This window comes from Enoplosus armatus, chromosome 2, assembly GCF_043641665.1.
Source record: "Enoplosus armatus isolate fEnoArm2 chromosome 2, fEnoArm2.hap1, whole genome shotgun sequence".
Classification (NCBI taxonomy): Eukaryota; Metazoa; Chordata; class Actinopteri; order Centrarchiformes; family Enoplosidae; genus Enoplosus; species Enoplosus armatus.
The window spans coordinates 3,626,179-3,646,169 of NC_092181.1; the positions used below are offsets into that span (position 1 = coordinate 3,626,179).

Consider the following 19,991-nt stretch of genomic DNA (forward strand, 5'->3'; position numbering starts at 1 on the left):
TCTCTGCCTCAGAATGATATTGAGCATATTTGTATTACATATATTTATTTGGTGATTATCAGAATCTCAAAAAGATGATCATTTACGGTGTCTCTCGTCACACAGAGGACAGACAGTGAGTCCTACAGTAGCCTGAGTTCCACCACACGGTGGCCCTCTGCCTCTCCTTCTCGATGCTCCTCCTCGCCTTCGCCACCGTAAAGCCCCCCCCCCCCCCCCCCCCACCACCACCACACACACACACACACCCCACCACCTCCTCGTCCTCCCTCTTACTTCCACTCCTTCCTCCCGTCGCGCTGCGCAGAGCCACAGACGGTCCTCCAGCTCCGTGCAGCCCGCTGCGAAGATGGTTGGCGGCTTGTGTGCTCGCAGGTTGGCCCGCCGGTCGCGGTCCGCCCTGATAGCAGCCCTCACGGTGCTGCTGGTGCAGACGCTGATTGTGTGGAACTTCAGCAGCCTCGACTCCGGCGAAGACAGGGAAAACGGAGGCTCCAACGTGCGGGAGAAGAGGGACCGGGTCGCAGGCAACAAAGCCGCTGGCAGCGACTATTTCCAGCACGGGGTCCAGCAGCAGCAGCGGCGGCAGCGGCAGCATCTTCCTCCGCCCGGGAAGGGGACGTCTCGCCACATACAGCAGCCGGTAAGACAGAAGCGCTGCCGATGTGTTCGTATCATATCCAGGCTAAAAAAGACACTGTCTCGCCGGGGATGAAGCCCGGAGGGGTTGGCAGGCGGGTCAAAACATCTCCGGTTTGCGCCTTTTGGGAGACAAGCACACGGCCGGGCCTCAACATGAATTCACGTTTGATTGTTGTCACTTGAGCGGAGGCTGCCTCGCAGGGAAACGAGCATCCTCAGCCGACTGCGTGCTGAGGACAGGAGCCACATTGCGCCGTTTGAATGAACGCACTCCGGTCCAGACTCCGTTTTTAAAATGCCAAAGCTGAGTATGAAATCTGAAGTCAGCGTGCAGTTCACTCCGGGGCAGGATGGTAGCACGGCAGGGCAAATCCTCTCAGAAGGTATCAGAGCTGAGGAGGCGCCTGGAGCGCTGAGTCGCTGACTGGGGTTGTAGCCTGTACCTGTCACGGTCTATTTGCTGTTTTAAGTCAAATACAGTAGCTGCGTGGCTCAGCAGCGACTGTCTCTGCAAGGCCAAATTGAAACCTAACCTAATTTGCAGTTGTTTTTGATGAGCACACAAAGATTAGAGTCATCTGTTGTTTGTGGCAACACAAACAGTTTTATTGGTAGTGGCAACACCAGACTCAAAGGTCAAGATAGATGTGATTGTGGAGCCAAAGCAAACATGCAGACCTGCATAATGAACATCTTGTATGCATAATGAATGCATGAAGTCGAAAGATGTGGAACTGTGTCCATTCAGGGAGCAGAGGAGCTAATGCCACCTTCTGCTCCCTGAAAACGGAAGAATTGGCTCCCAGAAAATCCAAATGTTTGTTTGTCGACTCCTTTGACTGCTCCCTGTGCCCTGGAGGCTCCACACCGAGCAGGTTTTGTGCTTGTACAGTGCTTCCGCGCCGAATGTGATTAATTTTCACAACCTCATGTCTGGAATTAAATTCTTGAGCTTCTTGCTCGCATGGTCTCCCAAGCAGTTAGGCTGCCCTAAAGAAATTGGACGCTGTTGGTCCTGGCAAACGTTCCTTCCTCAAATCTGCCAGCCATTCAAGTATAGCCTACTCCTCAACCACCATGCAACCAGTAGATAACCGCCTTTGATATGGCATGATACGCTGTGGCCTCCGCGCTCAGTCAGTCACTCGGAGCCGTGCACTGTATCATCTGTCTCCTCCGCAGATTTTACAGTGACTCACTCCCTTCATCTGGTAGGACTGTTTGTCCCACCTGCCGGCATCTCCACAGTACAAAGTCACGCTAAGGACGGGTTGTATTTGAGTCTATTTTTGGCCACTTGGAGAATCTACTAACGAGTCATCACTGTAACAGTCCTGCAGGGACTCAAAGTGTGTCTGTGGCACTCAACAGTGAGTTTACATTATAACACGTCAGGGCATTGTTGCTGTTCTGTTGTATGGGATCACTGCCTCATTCCTAAAAGAATTGTACATGAATTAGTAACGCAGTGACATAACAGGAACTGTGGCACTTGTGTCAGAACCTATTCACGCTGCATCAACACCGATTTGTCCAAATGTGTTTCACTATTAAAACACACAGCGGATCTGCACCCATGACCTTTTTAAAGAAGGGCTTTCATCCCTCACCGCCTCGAGGCACTTCACACAGCCTGCATGCCAGTCAGTCCACCAGCCAGTCAGCTCGCCTGCTGCCTGCCTGTCTGATTGTCGCTCCCTTCAGTTCTGTGGCCCCCGGACTTTTAACATTCAACCGGCCGCCCTCGGCCACATGCATTCCCCTTCAACTGGTTAATCACTGCATTTTCATTCTTTCTTCCCTTGTGGGCGGTGTGTGTGTGTGTGTGTGTGTGTGTGTGTGGCTTGGCAAGGCAGAGTTGTCCAGCCTAAGGCTGACGCACAAGCGCCAACTGATGCTATATGAGGCACCACGCCTGAGAGAGAGGGGAGAGCGGCGCTCTGATCCAGAATAGAATGAGCCAGAAGCTACAGCATGACAATAGCTGCGTTTTCTATGTGATAACTTGTGTTGGATGGAAACATTATGCATAGCTTGTGTGTCATCCCAGCAGGCAGGAGCTACAGTTGTCATTAGTGGCTGTCTCCTGTTGTGTCTCTTGAGGGAAATGCTGCAAGAGAGCATAGATGCTTTCTTCTTTAGTCCAATAGACGCCACAGCTCCACTGCCTTATGTATCTGGATATGAAACATGAATGATATTATGTCAGCTGTGAGCGTTAACTCTAGTCACACAGGCGGTGGCTACCTGTTGCAGATTCCCCATCACAAACGTCTACACTTGTTAATTAGGCTGTCTTGTTTTGCCTGACATCAGTTTATTACAGGAGATAGCATCACAATTATTATTAATAGGTGCTTATTAAGGCGGTCCTGGTGATGGATGTGAAAAACTGTTAATGTGCCAGAATTAAACCAATCTACCATCCGCAGAATACTGAGTAAAGCCTTGATAAGCATCCAGCTCCGAGCTTCACATCTGGTTGTCAGCGTTTTCTTTCCATCTGCCGCGGTAGTCATATACTGTCATGATCCCCATGTGCCCAGCGGGTGTCCAGCTCACACGTGTTGTAAAGAGTTTCCCTATTAGTCATGGTATTACACGTAACATTACCTCTGATGTACACTTTTTCCATTGCACTGAGTTTTCCTAATGGTTTCCAGTGGCAGAGAAGGCACTTACAAACCATCTGAAAATGCACATTTACCTCAGTTTATTTTTACATGGTTCCTCAGTATGGTGACGATACAGACATGACGAGCTTAACCACAAAATATTATACATTATATTTTATTATAAAGACGTTCACCACTGTTTTCTTTTAATTTTCCCACAGTGGCTCACTTGGCTTTTGCTGCAGACCTAATTTGTACAAAGAAATGGGTGCCAGCAGATATTTTACTTGAAGAGTATGTGACTGACAGAGGATGTTGTACTCTCTGTGTCGGAGAGGGGAAACTGTCGAAGAAAGCCGCCAACGCCTGTCTCATCAGCTCCCATATATGACCGTTAATACCCTGATATTAATGTTCTTATGTAACTTTTAAACAACACTTCTTATTTTACAATGGTGGCTACTTTTAATAACTGCAATCGAAGTCTTTGAAGCTGTTTTTCCAGGATTTAATGAGAATAAATGAGCTCTTAGATGAATTAGAAGAATTAACATTAAAGAAAATGAAATAACTGAGTAAACTCTCCAGTCATGTTGGTGATTATCGTTGGAATTGAAATCATGTCCAGTACAAGGAACAATGCACTGTACATGTGTTTTGCATTTAGGAGCTTTGCCGAAATCTATTGTTACTACCAGTCTATTCTCCAACCGCCACCACAACCACAATGTGATTCATCCCACTGTGTCCATGATCACAGCACTGACTCACACACAGACACACACGCACTGTGCACACCAGCACTCACACTAACACCCAGAATTATATATGTATGTACGTAGACGAAGGGAAGCAGCTCCACACAAACACACCCACATATACGGATGCGTTTATAGTTACACACACACACACACACACACACACACACACACTCACAAAGTATGAGTCCCTTTTTTTCCAATTTCCTATTTTTGAATCTGCACTTAGTGCGACGACATAGGTTGTGACGAGGGCTTTGTACAGTCATCGCTAACGCAGTCCTGTTAGCTGCAAGGTGTGTGACTTGTCTGCTTGTGAATATGTATTAGGGCTGCCAGCTTGAAATTTGAACAACAGTTTGAACGAGGGAACAAAATAAAGTATTTCCGTTTGTAATGATCAGTATGAATTCCAAATTCACAGAATGTGCGAGAAAAGGCACTCGTCTTTTCCGGAAATGTATCCACTCAAGTGAAGCAGCAGAGGAGCGTCAATTCTACATTAACATTAGTTTAGAGTTTATATTTGGAGTATTGCTAAAGTATTATTGTGTATTGTGTGGTGTGACATGGTTAATGGTGCTACATTTTTTTAAGGGCCAGCCTTCTCATTTTTCATTCCCTGAAAGTCTCTTCATTGACTCCGTCGCCTGTCCCCCCCCCCCCCCCCCCCCGGTGTTTCACGTTCAGCTCTTCTTCACATTGCGTTTCTGGCAGTGTAGTTTGTTCCAGTACCATTTCAAGTGCCAGTCACTGTCACTGCCGGTTTTGGTATCATAGCAATGCCACTTTAGTGGTGGTAATTGGCAGTTAAATTGGCACTCCCTGAAAGTAAATCGTCTTGGAGTGTGAGCTATTCTGTTTTAAACAGACCTTTGAACATACATAATTACAGTCCAGAGACACCCAGGAGATGCACTGTGTGATTTAAAATTTCAAACGTCCCCAATCATTACATCAATAAAGTGTTACTTTGTAAAACCTGTAATGAAGGAAAAGTGAAGTACAGCCTGCCCATCAGTCCATCCATCTGTCGTTGTGATTTAGTACACAGAGAGCTTCTTTTCCAAAGTGCCGTTAGTGTTGGAGAGAGGTGGAAACACATTGAGATCTTAGGGTGGAAGTATACACCTCAGACTTGAAAGAGACGCATCGAAAAATCCAAGACACTTTGATGTTGAAGTGTAATTTGTATACATGACACCTCCCGTCTTCAAAACCTGCAACGGGAAAAACATTTTATTATTATCATAATGCAGTATATTGTTAAAACCCTGTCGTGTTATTTCACCGAGATGATCCTTCTCATATGCAAAATATCAGCATCAATATGGAATCCTAAGACTTCAGACTGTGTAGTTTGTAGGCTGAAAGTTTGGGTATCCATAGCAGCTCAAACATCACAACGGAAACACTTACCTGCGAAACACTCCCTCTAACACAGGTGCTGAATGTACTGCAGGCCTCTTCAGCGTGGCGTCCGTGTAATCTGTTTACAGAGGAGGCAGCGGCCTCTCTCACTCTGTACCCCTCTGTCTCTTTGCTGACTTTGTGTGAAGGAGGAACAGCCGTTTAACTATTCAACAAGTGTCAGGGTGTTAGAAATACTATGCATACACTCGGGAGCAGAAAACACACTGGCATGACTCACGCAGACCTGCCAATTATGTTGACTCTTGCTTAGGATATGAGAGCAGAGCAGGTTCCATTATCATGTTATATTTAATGGGGCAAATGGATAACTGCATCATCAAGTTAATAGCAAACAGTGTGTTGAGGGTTGAACATCAGCACAATATGTAAAGTATTCTACTTAGAAATAGCTCACAAAGTAATGCAGTTATGAAGAATAGGACTGGTGTTCAGTTTCTTTTCTTTTGTTCCAGCTTCTCAAATCTGAGGATCCGCTGCTTTTCTCAGCTTTGTATAATTGTCAATGAAATATCTTGGGTTTTACACTGTTGGTTGGACTAAACAAGCAATATGAAGATATCACTTTGGGCTTTTGGGAGATTCTGACATGCATTTTTCTCAATTTTCTGATGTCTTACTGACTATAAGATGAATCAGTGTAATCGCACAAGCATTGCTCCATCCATAATGTTTGGAAAGAGTCAACATGGAGCTTTTCTGGAACAGAGACCTACAGATGGGTGACAAAACGAAAAATTTTGAAAGGTCCTGGGCCACCACAAGCCTCCTGGACCGCTTCAGGGCTCCTTGTCATAGATTCTCCAAGTCTCTGGTGCTCTACTTATTTTTAAACATACCAGCCAAAAGATATTTCCTCATTTGGTGTTTTGATGATGGTGGTGTTCGTCAAAAATCTCTCGTAGGTGTTCAGTTGGGTCATAGCATATGTGACCCCTCGCATCCTGTGTGGAAGCAGGGGCATCTGTTATGTTTCTCAGCTCATTTATTCAGATTTCCCCTTTAATTTATCACCTGTCTGTATGTTTGAAAGCCCACTACTTTAGAGTAATGTGCGTGTCTGAAAGGGGCTTAACAGACACACAACTTACTATCCTTTCTCTGTCTCCTGTTAGACCGTGTGTATGGCTGCTTGTCTGTGTGTGCTTTGTGCTCAGCTTGATGCCTTTGTATGCCTCATCTGTAAAACTGAAAAATCAAAGATCATAACTACCGTTCATCTCTTTCCTGTCAAGTCTATTCAAACAAACCTCACCATTACCACCAATTAGAGTTGCATCGCTCTGTGTCAACCCACCCTCCACACACATACACACACACACACACACACACACATACAACATCACCACAACTCCAGCCCAGCCGTCTCTCTCCTGCCTCTGTGAGACAGCTTGCCCCCCCCCCCTTCCCCTCATCCTCCCATCATCCTCTGCCGCCGTTACAGATGGTTTCATTCCCCAACACATTAATAACGCATCATCCAGATGAATGAAGCTATATAATACCTAGCGTTGCCAATAATCCCATAGGTAAGAGGCTTAGCAGACAGCCCTGAGAGAGAGACAGAGGGAGAGACATAGAGAGGGAGATAGGAAGATGGGGAGGGGGGGGCCTGAATTAGTTTTATCTGAAGTCGGGTATCCATGTTGATGTTTAGCGCAGAGCTAAAAGGCTGCACACACACACACACACACACACACAGGTCTTGACTAGACCATCACCATATGGAGGGGTTATTAGGCTAATCGCTCAACTCCCTTGCTGTTTAGTAGTTGCAGGGTTATCCCTTTAAATAGATCTGCTGTATTTTATAAAAATAGATCAGTGCCAACCGCTGTAAGACGCTGTACTTGAATTACGTAATTTGGAATCACATTGAACTGCTCAGTAAAAAGAAATGTTTTAAAAAAAAAGGACTCTATTGTAAACTCACCGCAGTGGTTTGATCTGTCTCTTGTTTCAGCCTCTGAACGTGGGATACTGGTTCTAGATCATTTGCCACTGGGCCCAGATAAGATGTGATATCTGGTCCTTAGGTACAATTTTCAATACAATAAAAAAGCAAATTGAAAACTAAGACTCTGTATAGAGTACTGTATGATCTGCTTTTTATTTTTAAGCCCATGCACACAGCATGTGTCTCTGAGCCTAATCTGAACTGAAGAAACAGCATTTGAACTAAGAAAAAGTCCCTGATCAGCTTCTTATTAAGAGCAACACTCCTACAGAAACAGATAGAAGAGACTTCGGTATCGTCGTTTTGTCTGTGCTCTTTTCATTAGTTTGAAGTGGGTGGCTCAGTTGGAAAAAAAGTGATGTCATGTGTAGCAATCGCAACTTTGAAATCAAAGTGTGACGACAGTTTACAAGCACTGTTAGTCAAATGACACCCACGCCGTCTGATGAAGCAGATATTAACTGAGTTTTTGAGTGTTAAACCTTTAATAAATAATAAGTATATTTTTTTGATTGATGCTTATTTTGTCATGAAGTACTCAAAGGAGGACACAGATTTGCCAGGGAGAGGCCACCGTTACTCCTGCTGTGAAAACATGTATGAATGTACTGATTCCCTGTGAGCATGAGACACGGAAATTACTGCAGCTAAAATACAACCTCTGCAGCCTCTAACCTTTATTTATAGCCAGCAGAGGGGCTAAAAGTTGTAAAAAGTGTAGTGTTTTATTGATTGTGTTTCGATACACAAATTCTGTGGAGACTTGTATTTTAGGGAGGATCATTTTTTTCTTGTAATGGAACATAAGTGAATTTTCTCCTTGTAGTGTAAGCTGCCAAGCTGGGAGGTGTGACATGATGGCAAGCTGCACTAGCCTATTCCTATTGGGTCAGGTACTGTATCTATAGCATCTATATTGTAGCCCCTGCAGCACTCACCATGAATGGACTTCTGTAGGGGATCATTAGACGGTAGGGAGTGTGTGTGTGTGTGTGTGTGTGTGTGTGTGTGTGTGTGTGTGTGTGTGTGTGTGTGTGTGTGTGTGTGTCTCTCAACCTTAATGGTCACATCACAGTGAAAAACACTTGACAGCCTTGTCATTGGGGAAGCATACGGCAGATTGCCCACTTCTCTGGAAATCGCTGCAGTGCATGCAAACATGCTGATCCACATGTAACACCCAAATGCACATGAACATATATTCACACCCACACAGACTAATGACAGTGAGCATGAGCCACTGCCTTGCTATCTCCTCCTCAACACACCATACACTAATCCCCATGAATTGTGTTATTCTAATAAGACAGGGGGGTTTGTGACAGAAAGAGAAAGGAGGACGTGGCAGTTTGGCGAGGACACAGGGTGATGATACGTCGGCTGGGTAGAGATAGGGGCGATCCGACCTGTCAGGGAAAGCTTTTGTCCCTCGAGTCCCGTGGAGCAAGAGGAGAGGAACTGACAGCGGCCCTTTTCTTCTTCCTCCTCCTCCTCCTCCTTTTTTCTTCCTCTCACTACTGGAGCAGAATGCCAACAGCCCAGAAGACTTGTCTCTATCTGTGATTAAGAGAGAAAGTGAGGGGCGAAAGAAAGGACGAGAGATAGAGACAGTCAGAGAAAGAGAGACAGATATGCAAGACAGAAGAAAGCTGGAGGAAGAAATGTTTGGGGGGAAAAAGAAAAGATAAACGTCTCATCCCTTCTACAAATCCGACGTCGACTCAAATCCCGGCGTAATCCTCAGGGGAACCCGGGTTGGTTGGAAGGCTTGTTAGTGTAGCTTGGGCCTGGCTGGCATAGACGGTGTGGTTGGAGGCCGTTTCTGGAAACCAACCTGAGTCCAAATGGCCTCCACGCATGCAGGGATCGGGTCTGTAATTTTCCCCTCTGTTGGTGATGTTTAGGATTTAGAGGTAAGCTGATGCCAAGACTGATCAAGCTGGTTTTATCAAGCATCTCTAAATAGGAGCTTTGATTTAGGACTATACTGAAGAGGACGGTTGAGGGAATCTGACCAATAATCCCCAGTGTTTCCCCGAGGATGGAGTTGTAGAAGTGGAGGTGAAGCAAAAATGCCTTTTTTTGTGCGGAAAAAATATTTGTGTGCTCTCAAAGCGCACCCTGCCGGGAGGTTTCTCTGTGTCTATCGGCACCAGAAGCCTAAGTACATACAGTGTCTTGAACATCACTTCTCTCTCCCCATAGTTCAACCTAGTTGCAGCAAACAGCTGTCGTCGTGTGGCGCAAGCCATTGGAAGTAATGGGTTTCAGAGTGCAGTGGTGCTGTTGTCACATTGTGTCTGAAAGGGCCTTATTGTATACTCGTGTGAAGTTGCAGGATTGTTTTCCCTTCAGTGAATGATAATCCTGAATCCGTAATCAGCATTGCTTTCTTTATTGTCGACATCTACCCGGTGCTTGTTGTTAGAACTGTTGTGCAAAGTTTCTCATTTATATGCTTTAGTCACAGGTGTGTGAATTGACCTGGATATGAAGCGTCCGTAGTACAAAATAATATAACGTTCGTTTCTAAAGAGATAAGACGGAGCGTATCGGTGCGGTTCGGTGCGTATAGGGGAAACACTGATCCCAGATCTCCACTCCCACTTAAAACAGGTTGTGATTCCACAGGTTTAATTATTCACCCTAATCATTTAATTAAAGTAATTATTTCAGTGTGGCTCATGAAATTTGAAATGAGAACTACTGTTGTGTTTTGTAATGCTATTCAACCCTACAGCAACCCTAGAAATATGTAGAAAATGATGCAAAAGGCATTTACAATTTTCATTAGTAGATTAGAACTGTCAAGTACTGTAACATGGCGTCAAATGTTTGGTCGGTTTTCTAATCTTATTGACTGTAGTATTTATTAGCGATTTAGTAATTTATTATTTGATCAGATAATTCCTGTTCCTGTATGTGTACTAGTGTTTGGACAACATTTAATATTTGAGAACTTTTGAGAACTGAGGAGAGAACAGATAAGGAATACATCATGTTTTGTCCCCTTAGTGGCAGCGCAACACACTGTAAAGAAAACATTTACATATTATCACATTATAGTTAATATGGCGAACAAAGAGTTGCTTATTTACATCCAGCAGACACGCAGAAATGGTAACATTCATTTGGAGTTGTGTCTGGCCACGTGATGAATGAAAGTTCAATAATCGCTCTCATTTTGGTCTCCACCAACCGTCTCTTTAGCTGCTAAATGCTCCACCGTGCTATTTGGTGCTGGGCAGGTAGTGTACCGTGGGTTTATCAGAGCTTTTTTATTTTTTTTATTTTTTACAGCAAATAGCTTCCTGCTGCGCCTGGAGACGAGCTTGATGAGAGTGAATCAAAACCTAGTTAAGTTACAGGGGCGTAAAACAAAAACAGTGACAGCTGAGAGATGCTACTCTGTAGAGCTGAGGGGATTTGGGTGATGTTAATCTGTGGGTTACACCTTTGACATTACACAGTCATTTGAGCCATTAGTGCAGCTGTAAAGCTACATAAAAGGATGATTAAAGGAACACATTAGGATTCAAGTGGTAAATATCTCCTGTAAGAATACCTTAGATGTGGTTATAGGGTGGTGTTTGGTTCAGAATGTCATAGCTACAGAATTACTGCTTATTTCACCCATTACGCACGCATGACACAGTCACCGGTACATTGCATGTGAGAGAATCAAGGTTTGTGTTTATGGTCAAGGTCAACGAATAATCCCCCGCTGGGAGGTCAGTGAAGCAGTTCAGCTGAAGTTGCCTTTGCCTCAGGGCAGCCTGGAAGGTACGTTGGAAGGTACGCTGCAGACGGCCAGGACGCAAGAGTTAGTTAGATGCACACACCTGCAAACATCCACACAGACGCGTACACGTGCATACACACTCCCACGCGCTCTCCTGCGTCCCCTCGGTGCTGAAGGCGCACACCTACAGAATGCATAAAATCATGAAATACTCTTTCTTTCCTGCACAGCAAAGAAAGAAAAAAACACTCACCCACACAATCTCCCTCTCACAAACACACACACACACACACTGAAAGGCCTCTATCCTCGGCTCATGCACAACACACACACACACACACACAATTTGAGAGTAAATAAAATTATAAACCACTCTGTGCACCACATGAATAGCTGCACTTCAGTATTCATGTTAAAGCACCAGGACCAGCCGGAGAGCTCGTAGTCATTACTGAGCAGGTGTTTTCTCCATCAGCGGTGCATTTACATCCTGTCTGTCCCTCCTGTCTGTCCCTCCTGCCTGTCTCTCCTCGAGTGCGGGGCTCTTTACGCAGACGCGCGCCTGAACGCTGCCACGTTCGCGCCCCTCTCCTCGACGACTTCCTCAGGCTCTTCATCCCTGCGTGCTCCCACTCCTCCTCTCTCCGGTCGCCCTCTCCTGCCTCCTCTTCTTCCCCCGTCTCGAGTGGGGATGTCTTGCCGCTGAGTCGCTCCCTGGTCCTCCAGACGCCGCAGGCCTCCCAAATCAGCTTCAATGAGGAGCCCTGCAGAGGCTGTCGCTGCCGGGGAGAAATTGCGCTGTAATTGAGCTGCTTGATAATAATACGTTCTTCTCTCTGATTTCCTACCAGCGGTGAATCATCAACACCATCATCATCGTGCCATCACATCAGCAACGCTCCGCAGACGCTTCCACGCCGCCGCCGCCGCCGCCGCCGGAGTTGACCTGCTCTCTCACTCGACTCCCGCTCGCTCTCTCTCCCGTCAATTGCTCTCGTTCCACTTATTTTATTCCCATTTCCTCTCTCTTTCACTCTTCTCTCGCTCCGTCCTCGCCACTACTCGCTCCTCTCATCTGTCTCCAGCCATCCTTCCCGTTTCTGTTCCGTTCCATTGGACGCCATGCCTCAGAGGTATACAGAAATTACAATGTACGGGGGAAAAAACGTGTGTGCATGTGTGTGTGCGTAGGGGAAAGGGGGGGGGGCAGAGGAAGAGAAGATAATTAGGATGGGTGATTGTGTGGGCACAATGTCAAATGCCTTTTTGCTACGTACTTAAGGCTTCTGTGGCAGGAAGCGGGAGGCTTGATCATTTTTGTGCAACAGTTTGAGTTTTTTTTTTTAGAAAACAGTCTGGATTTCATCGACTTTGAACATTTAACTCATAAGCTCTCACTTAGTCCTTCTCTCTCCATTCTGTTACAAAATATCCTCACGTTCCCAGCACACTTCAAACTCTCATAGAGGCCTCTGTGTTTCCCTCCATGCCATTTGCAGTTTGTTAAAGGTGTGTGCGCATGTTCATGTAAACGTGAGAAAGAACGAGAAAGAGTGAGCAATATTAGAAAGTTGGTTAAATTATGAGGCAAGTAAAAGGTTGTGGCTTGAAGGGGAAAAAACTGAGGCAGAGGGTTAATGCACTGCCAGACAGACGGACTCAGATGTAAAGAGAAAAAGAGGTTAAAGGAAAGCGAGCGCTTGCCAAGACGGGTTTTAGACTTGAGTGTGTTTTTCTGTATGTGCCTGTGTGTGTGTGTGTGTGTGTGAGAGAGAGAGAGCTAGTAATGGGGGGGGGGGGGGGGGGTTACACATGGCTTTCAGTGCTTTAACCATCCTCATGAGAATTGCCTTTCCATAGAAGAGAACCATTAGGAAAATCATTGACTGCTTATTGGTGTCAGCACTCTATTTGTTTTTTTTGTGTGTGTGTGTGTGTGTGTGAGCTCAAACAAAGAACAATACTGCTCTTTTTTCTCACTCTCTCTCTCCTCCGAATGACCAGTTTAGCTTTTGCAGGGGGGGGGGGGGGGGGGGGGGGTTGACTTCTCTCTTTGTCCTGAAGTTTCTCCCTTAACTGCTGCGAGTGAAATCCGTTTTACTCCGGCAAATAGGCCTACCACAATCTCTTTATGTAACTCTGAGTTTATCCACGGGATAGATGAATACGTCTTGCACATACAGTATGCATGTGTTGCGGAGGTATGTAGTGTATGCAGACATAATTGTCTTAGATTTGGTCAAGGCAATTACAATGCAGCCAGGGCCCATCTGCTTGCTTTTGCACTCAGTCTATTTGCCTAAAAGACACAAATGACTGCAGTTTAACAGCAATAGAGGAGGACCGTAATGAGTCTGTAACTATTTGCCTGATGTGAGCGTGTTGCTCTAAGGTGCGAAGAATAATCAAAGGAGTGGCACGATGTTTTCGCCGGCATTATGTCCAATGGCCGCAATGGAGATTAATGAGCATGAGGTTTATTAGCTTCTCAAAACTATTCTGCTACCTTTTTTTTCATTCTTATTTTTCCTTTTTTCCTTAATAGACTCGGATTATAGCGTATATATTATTTCTGCTGAAATTATTCTGCTTAACGCCTGGTGGGGAGGTTGGTGGTTACAATGCTGCCTGGTGACAGTGCCAAGAAGCTCCACATATAGATACATTTAGACAGTTAGTGTCCTGGTTAAAGGAATCCTTCAACATTATTTCATTAGTGACCTTTAGAGGAGGCAGATTCTGTTACCTTTTGGACAGAGCCAGGCTAGCTGTTTCCCCATTTCCACACCTTTATGCTAAGCTAACCGTCAGCTACATACCGTCCAGACAAGAGTGGTGTATTTCTCAAAATGTCAAACCATTCCTTCCTGGTATTGATTATATTTGGCATATGACATTTACACAGAGCATAGGGAAACCTGGTTATGGTCATTCGTATCCCTGAATGCGTGATTGTGTCATTATCCAGGTTTCTGATTGTCTGTGTTATGGCAATGTCTCCGTCGTTAGTGCACCATTTGGTTGTTGAGGACACTGCAGCTTTTACCACTCTACCTGATTTGGCCTCTCTATCTAATTTCAGGCACTTTGAGACAGGAGCACCAGGCGGTCAAATTCATCCCCCACCTCACCGGTGTCAGACTTTCACTCCAGTGTACATCTTTCAGTTTTTGTTGTTCCCACTAACTACTATGTGTTCTGAGTTGAGGATGCACTCGCACACATAACAGACAATGATCAGAAACCTGTAAAAACTGTTCCACTCCTCAGTGTCTCAGTGGATTAAGGTCTTATCCATCTTTCTAAAACCAGTACATGATTTGTGGTATGAAACAGCACTTGACGGAGCGATCTCAGCTCAAGGTCCACGTACTTGCATACCCTGGAGCTTTCAGCCGTGTCACATGGTCCTCATTAGCAGATGGAGTTTGCTCGTTTGAGTCAGTGGATTAATGGATGCTCAAACTCTCCGTTATACTGAGCACCATCTGTTGATGAAGATCGTGTGATGTGGCAGAGAGCTCCAGAATAAGCGAGCAAGTGGACCTTGAGCTGAGAAAAAAACCTAATAAAAACTGGGATGCTAGTCTGCAGGGAAACATACTTGCTGAGTATTACACATAGTATGCTTGTGAAGCCACAAATCATAACCTGAGGAGAGCCACGGCCGTCACCATGGAGACACAGAGTTAAGTTGCCATAACCCTTGTCTTTACCACCTCAACTCATTTATATTATTTATGTGAAGCCGATGAGCAGAGTAGCTTCCCAGTGATTTCATATTATACAAGTTTATGTGATTAAATTAAATGTTTTCTTTGCATTTTCCTCCTATATAGTAAAGGTGGTGAAGGTGCATGCTGTGCTCTCTGTACGCACACTGTCACATTGAGCCTGTTTCTTCTGTACTCTGTGTAAGTGTGCACCACTGACACCAAGGCAAATTCCTTTACATTGATTTTAACTTCAAATAATCAAGTAAGAACATAATCCCTGTGAGAGCCACAGTACAATATATGCTGAATATTAAATGCGTGTGTGTGTTGAGTGTCAGAGGTGCCTGAGATCAAACTGTTTTGTTTCCAGCAGGGCTCGCGCTGTCAGGCATGTGCACTGCATACTGTATATATCATGTACAGAAATCTTGTACAGAGTTACATGTTTCTTGTGTTTAATGGATGAAGGGTTTTGAGTTTATGATGGCCTGTGGCTGTACACACTTTTCATGTGTGTGTGTGTGTGTATAGAAGTGAGGTGGTGGTGAGGAGCTATGTGCATGCTGCATTGAACATCAAAGGTCACGGAAGGTGATAGGCCTCTCTCGTTGTTTGTGTGTGTGTGTGTGTGTGTGTGTGTGTGTGTGTGTGTGTGTGCGTGTGTGTGTGCGTGTGTTGTGCTCCACATGGCGTCCCAGCCTGCAGCGGGGCCCGATGATTCAGAGGACACAGGCTGCATGACGTGCACTGTCTTTGACCCTTCTCTGCAGCAGCTGTTAATATAACGCTGCAGCTGTGTGTTTGTTTATGTTGTGGCGATGAGGGGAGAGGACTGTGCAAATGGGACTAAATAAGTAAGTTTGTCGTACACTTGTCACTATTAGTATGCATTCATTGTGAAGGATATGTGCATCTTTGTGTGTGTTTTCATATCAGTGTACAGCTGCGTGTATTTAGCGCCTGCTGGGTCACCCCAGGGCCCTCTGTGCTCTTGCCAGTGCCCTGCTTTGGCTCCCAGGGGCCCCAGAGAGTTTTAGCTGGGATATTCTGACAAATTGACGCTGCCGGACTGGCTAACTGCTCCTTCTGTGGCTGGCACCAGCCGCAACGTACTCTGAATACCAAGCGATGGCCGTGAGCACTTTTCTCTCTCTTTGTCTCCCACAAACACACACACACACACACAAACAATATGACGTCATTGCGCAAACCCAGAATTTCAGATGGGCCCAGTTTGAGGAAAAAGCCCCAAATCCAGCCTAAAATCTGGATCAAAAACCTAATCCTCAACTCTGGGGGATCCGATCTGAGTCGCTGCGGGGTCTGGCTATTGGCCATTGCTCCATTCCTCATTGCCCCCTCTCTTTCTCTCCCCTTCTCCCCTTTTCTGTCTCTCCCGCTCGCTCTCTCAAATGTTGGACAGCTGTTTCACACTGTGAAAAGGCTGGGAAAGTAGCTTTAATTTTGCCAATAATGCCTCAGTCTGTGCATCTGCTGTGTCGGAGTGATTAGCGCAGCAGAAGCTGTCTTTACTATGGTGACAAGCCCATATGGTTTCCGTATGTACTAGTAAGCATTAGGCTTGATCTGTCACTTTGTATTAGAAGTTGTTGTACATGGAAATATAATCATTAAATCTTTTCCATAATACAGTGGGAACAGGGAGCGTTTGTGTGTTTGATTGAGGTACATGTGCTTGTAGAGTCTGTGCGGTTTCGGACGTCAAAAGTGGTTTAGAGAACACAACAGGCGTCAATGTAGAGAGCTCTGAGTTAATCCAAGTGGAGTGTGTGTGTGTGTGTGTGTGTGATTTGGTAAATGTGTGTTTTTTTTGCTGTGTTACAGTGCGACAGTCTTGAGTTTAATCTCACACACTCCCCCACACGCGTACACAAAAAGCAGCCTTTACATTCACAGTGTGACTGAACCCAGTGAACCTCAGCTATCCCTACACTCCTCAGTAAAGATACTCCTCTCTCACACACACACACACACACACACACAGAGGGGCTCTGTATGGCTCTTTAACAGTTTCCTCTCAGACAGAGGGAGTTTTGCTCCTGCCCGGTTTCTGTTTGCCACACAGTGCACCACTGTAGCCGGCTAGCCGTGCCTTCAGCTTCCGGTCCTTTAGCTGCACCAATAATCAGCTAACCTCCACCACTTGCCAAGGCTAACCACATAATTACTGCACTCATCTGGCCGAATGCAGCGCAGAAGCATGATCCCGCAGTTGCAGAGAGCTGCTTTAGCCAAACCCTCGAGCACACGAGACTACAAGGCTAGAGCTCAGCCCTCATAACTCTCACTGCAGCGTGGTGAAGATAGAGCCGACTTTCTCGGCTTATCTTTCTCGGAAGGTCATGGATTAGCAATCCTTGGGCCTTGTAGCTCTAACTCATTCTTATGGATCAGCATCGAGCACAGTCAACAAACCAGTATTGCAGCACGAAATGCTCGGCGTCGTGGTAGGAAAGTCTGATTGGTGGTGGTCGGACTGTGTTGGAGCCGGATCGTGCTGGCATTCCTCTGGAGGGCTGGGGAGTCGCTCTGCTACACCAGACAGACTGAAGAAGCTAATTAATTAGTTTTTGATGTGTGTGGGCATGGCAGGTATATATGTATGGGCTCCTGAGTGTCTGTGCCTTTTCATACCTAAGTTGTGTATAGAGTATGTATGAACGAGTGCACATGGATGACATGAATTTCCCCTGGCTACATCCCATCCCCATAACAGGAAAGGATGAAGTAGACATAACCCAGCCAGGAAATACTTTAATTGAACGTCTCTCGTTGCAGTCATTCATGAAACATGGGGACTTTCTCAGCCTTGTTTTTTCCTGCATTGTACGTCAGAGACTAATAGCAGAACTGTCAAGCCTGTAAGATCTGAAAGAACTGGATTAGTGTGTCAACTAAATAAATAATTTGTTAGTCAGTGTCTCCCCATCATCTTACTCCAGAAAGACAAACCCCACACGTCTCACGATGTCAAACAGTGCTGTAGGGAAGTCATCAGTCTGAAAGGGTCAGCACACTGCATGTTGTCTGAGATAAAAGGTTTCTATACTAACTGTAGGATTACTATAAGGTTATGTAATTATTATGGGCTTATTATAACCGTATAGTTTATGCTGTCTGTGACATTGAATCCTGTCAACCATAAATTTGGTTGCTCTCAATTGAATTTTCTCTTCATCTAATTTTCATTTGAAGTCAATTTTCTTTTCATAGGTTGATAAACATCCTGAAAAGTTACACCACCCATCAAGGGCTGCCATTAACCTTTATTTGCATTATTGATGAATTAGTTCATTAATTGTAAGAAAAGCACAGTCACATTTGTGAAATTTTGGCATTTTTGCTTAAGAGATGACTTAAATGATTAATCGATGATCAAATTTGTTATATACATTTTCTGTCGATCGACACACTGACAAAGTGTGTTGCTGTGACGATAACAAGCTGACAAGTTGCACTTGAACGCACAACAAAGATCACAACTGATACATAACCGATGGTGCCGCACGCACCACCAAAACTACATGTGATGGTCAACCAAAGACATTCAACCACGACCGTTCGGCGCCCGACTGCCGACAGTCAGCTTGGAGTGTCGGGGGCGCTCACACCTACTGGCTGATCGTAAAAGAGAATTGCAACCAGAAAGGTTAGTACTGCAGTTGTGTGTTGGAGCCCTTCAGCAAAGCACTTAAGTCATAGTAAATGTCCTGCTGTGCCAATGGAAAACGTGTAAAAGATTTTGCCTTGTCAGACGCTTTGTAGAAAAGTAATTTCCTCTTGTTTCTATTGAGGCTGGAGATAAGCCAGCAATCCTGGTACACTGAGGAACAACTCACAGATGATGCACATTTTCTGTTATAGCAGAGAACAAACACACACAAACAAGCTTTGCATTAGGTCTCAAGAACAGTCTGCAATACATGAACCCCCACACACACTGTACATAAACATACATGTGCACGTATACAGACAGTTTGTCAGCTGGCGTCAGGCACAACATATACACATCTAAAAGCTGACAGGAGCGCTTCACAGTTTTGTTTTATTACAAATCTTGCAATTTCCCTCCAGCACAGAGACACTGTAAAGAGATTTCTTTATTTAAACCTGTCCATTTATTTAATTCCACGATTCAATTATGTATTTACCTCTGCAATATTTACTTTTGGCAAAAAACACCGAACATCATTAGTAAGATAACCCGCTGAGCAAAACTGACAAGTGCACGAAAGAAAGGAAGAGAGAGGATGTGAGACGAAGGAGGCAAATGACAAACATGATGAAATAAAGTTTTTCGGAATAACGCTGCGTGGGAGGAGATTTGGAGTGACCTAATTAAAATGTTGGAATCCTGAGAGGAATAAATTAAGAAAATGTCAGTTAGGCTGAGCCGGAGGAGGGGAGATTAAGAGGCGCAAGCTCAAATACTGTCTTATTTCTGCTCTTCTTCTCTTTTATCACTGCTGCATGGAACATTGGTCTTTAACAACAACATCGTGAGTTGTAATATTAACCATTTGAGTACATGCAGAGAGTTTGCAGTGACATATCTGAAAAGAAAAGGAACAGTGTTGCAAGTCGGGAACGTTTTGAGCTTTAGGTGAGCTAAAAAGAAAAAGTTGAATAGGTGTGTAACTAGTCTGACATGGCTGATGTTCCAATCTTCAGACTTCCTGAGGAAACTTCGAAATGAAAATGGAAATCTGAGAATAAAAAAACAGAAAGCGAGAGAGAGAGAGACAGGAAGATACAGAGTTTCATCAAAATAGTCCCACCTTGCAGTTTAAGCAGCTTAAGGTTTCCACATCATTACTGTACAGTAGCACTATGAAAGCCACCGGTCTATTAGCATCATCTAGCTAGCATCCTCGCCGACTTCCACCAGCCGTCCCGGATACATTCCCCCTGTGGGGAAGCTCCATATGGGGCCAGCATGTCTCTGCTGTGCTGGGCAGGATGGGACCATACGGACGCTGTCGGACTGCATGTAGCGTGTATTAGAGCAGATGACGGTAATGGCAATGTGTCGATTGTCAACACAGTGGAGGAAAGGGATGGCATGAACAATGAGAGGAGGAGGAGGGAGGGAGGGAGGAGAAGGAAGAA

The 19,991-nt window shown here is 45.1% G+C and overlaps 1 protein-coding gene across 1 annotated transcript in view; it reads left to right on the plus strand.

Moving 5' to 3' along the window:
- Positions 1–349: 349 nt before the first annotated feature.
- Positions 350–19,991, plus strand: part of LOC139298089 (xylosyltransferase 1-like) — a 70,826-nt gene continuing 51,184 nt past the window's right edge. Inside the window, exon 1 of the mRNA XM_070920937.1 lies at positions 350–643. Within this exon, the coding sequence (XP_070777038.1) occupies positions 350–643 (294 nt within the window). The remainder of the gene's footprint in view (positions 644–19,991) is intronic.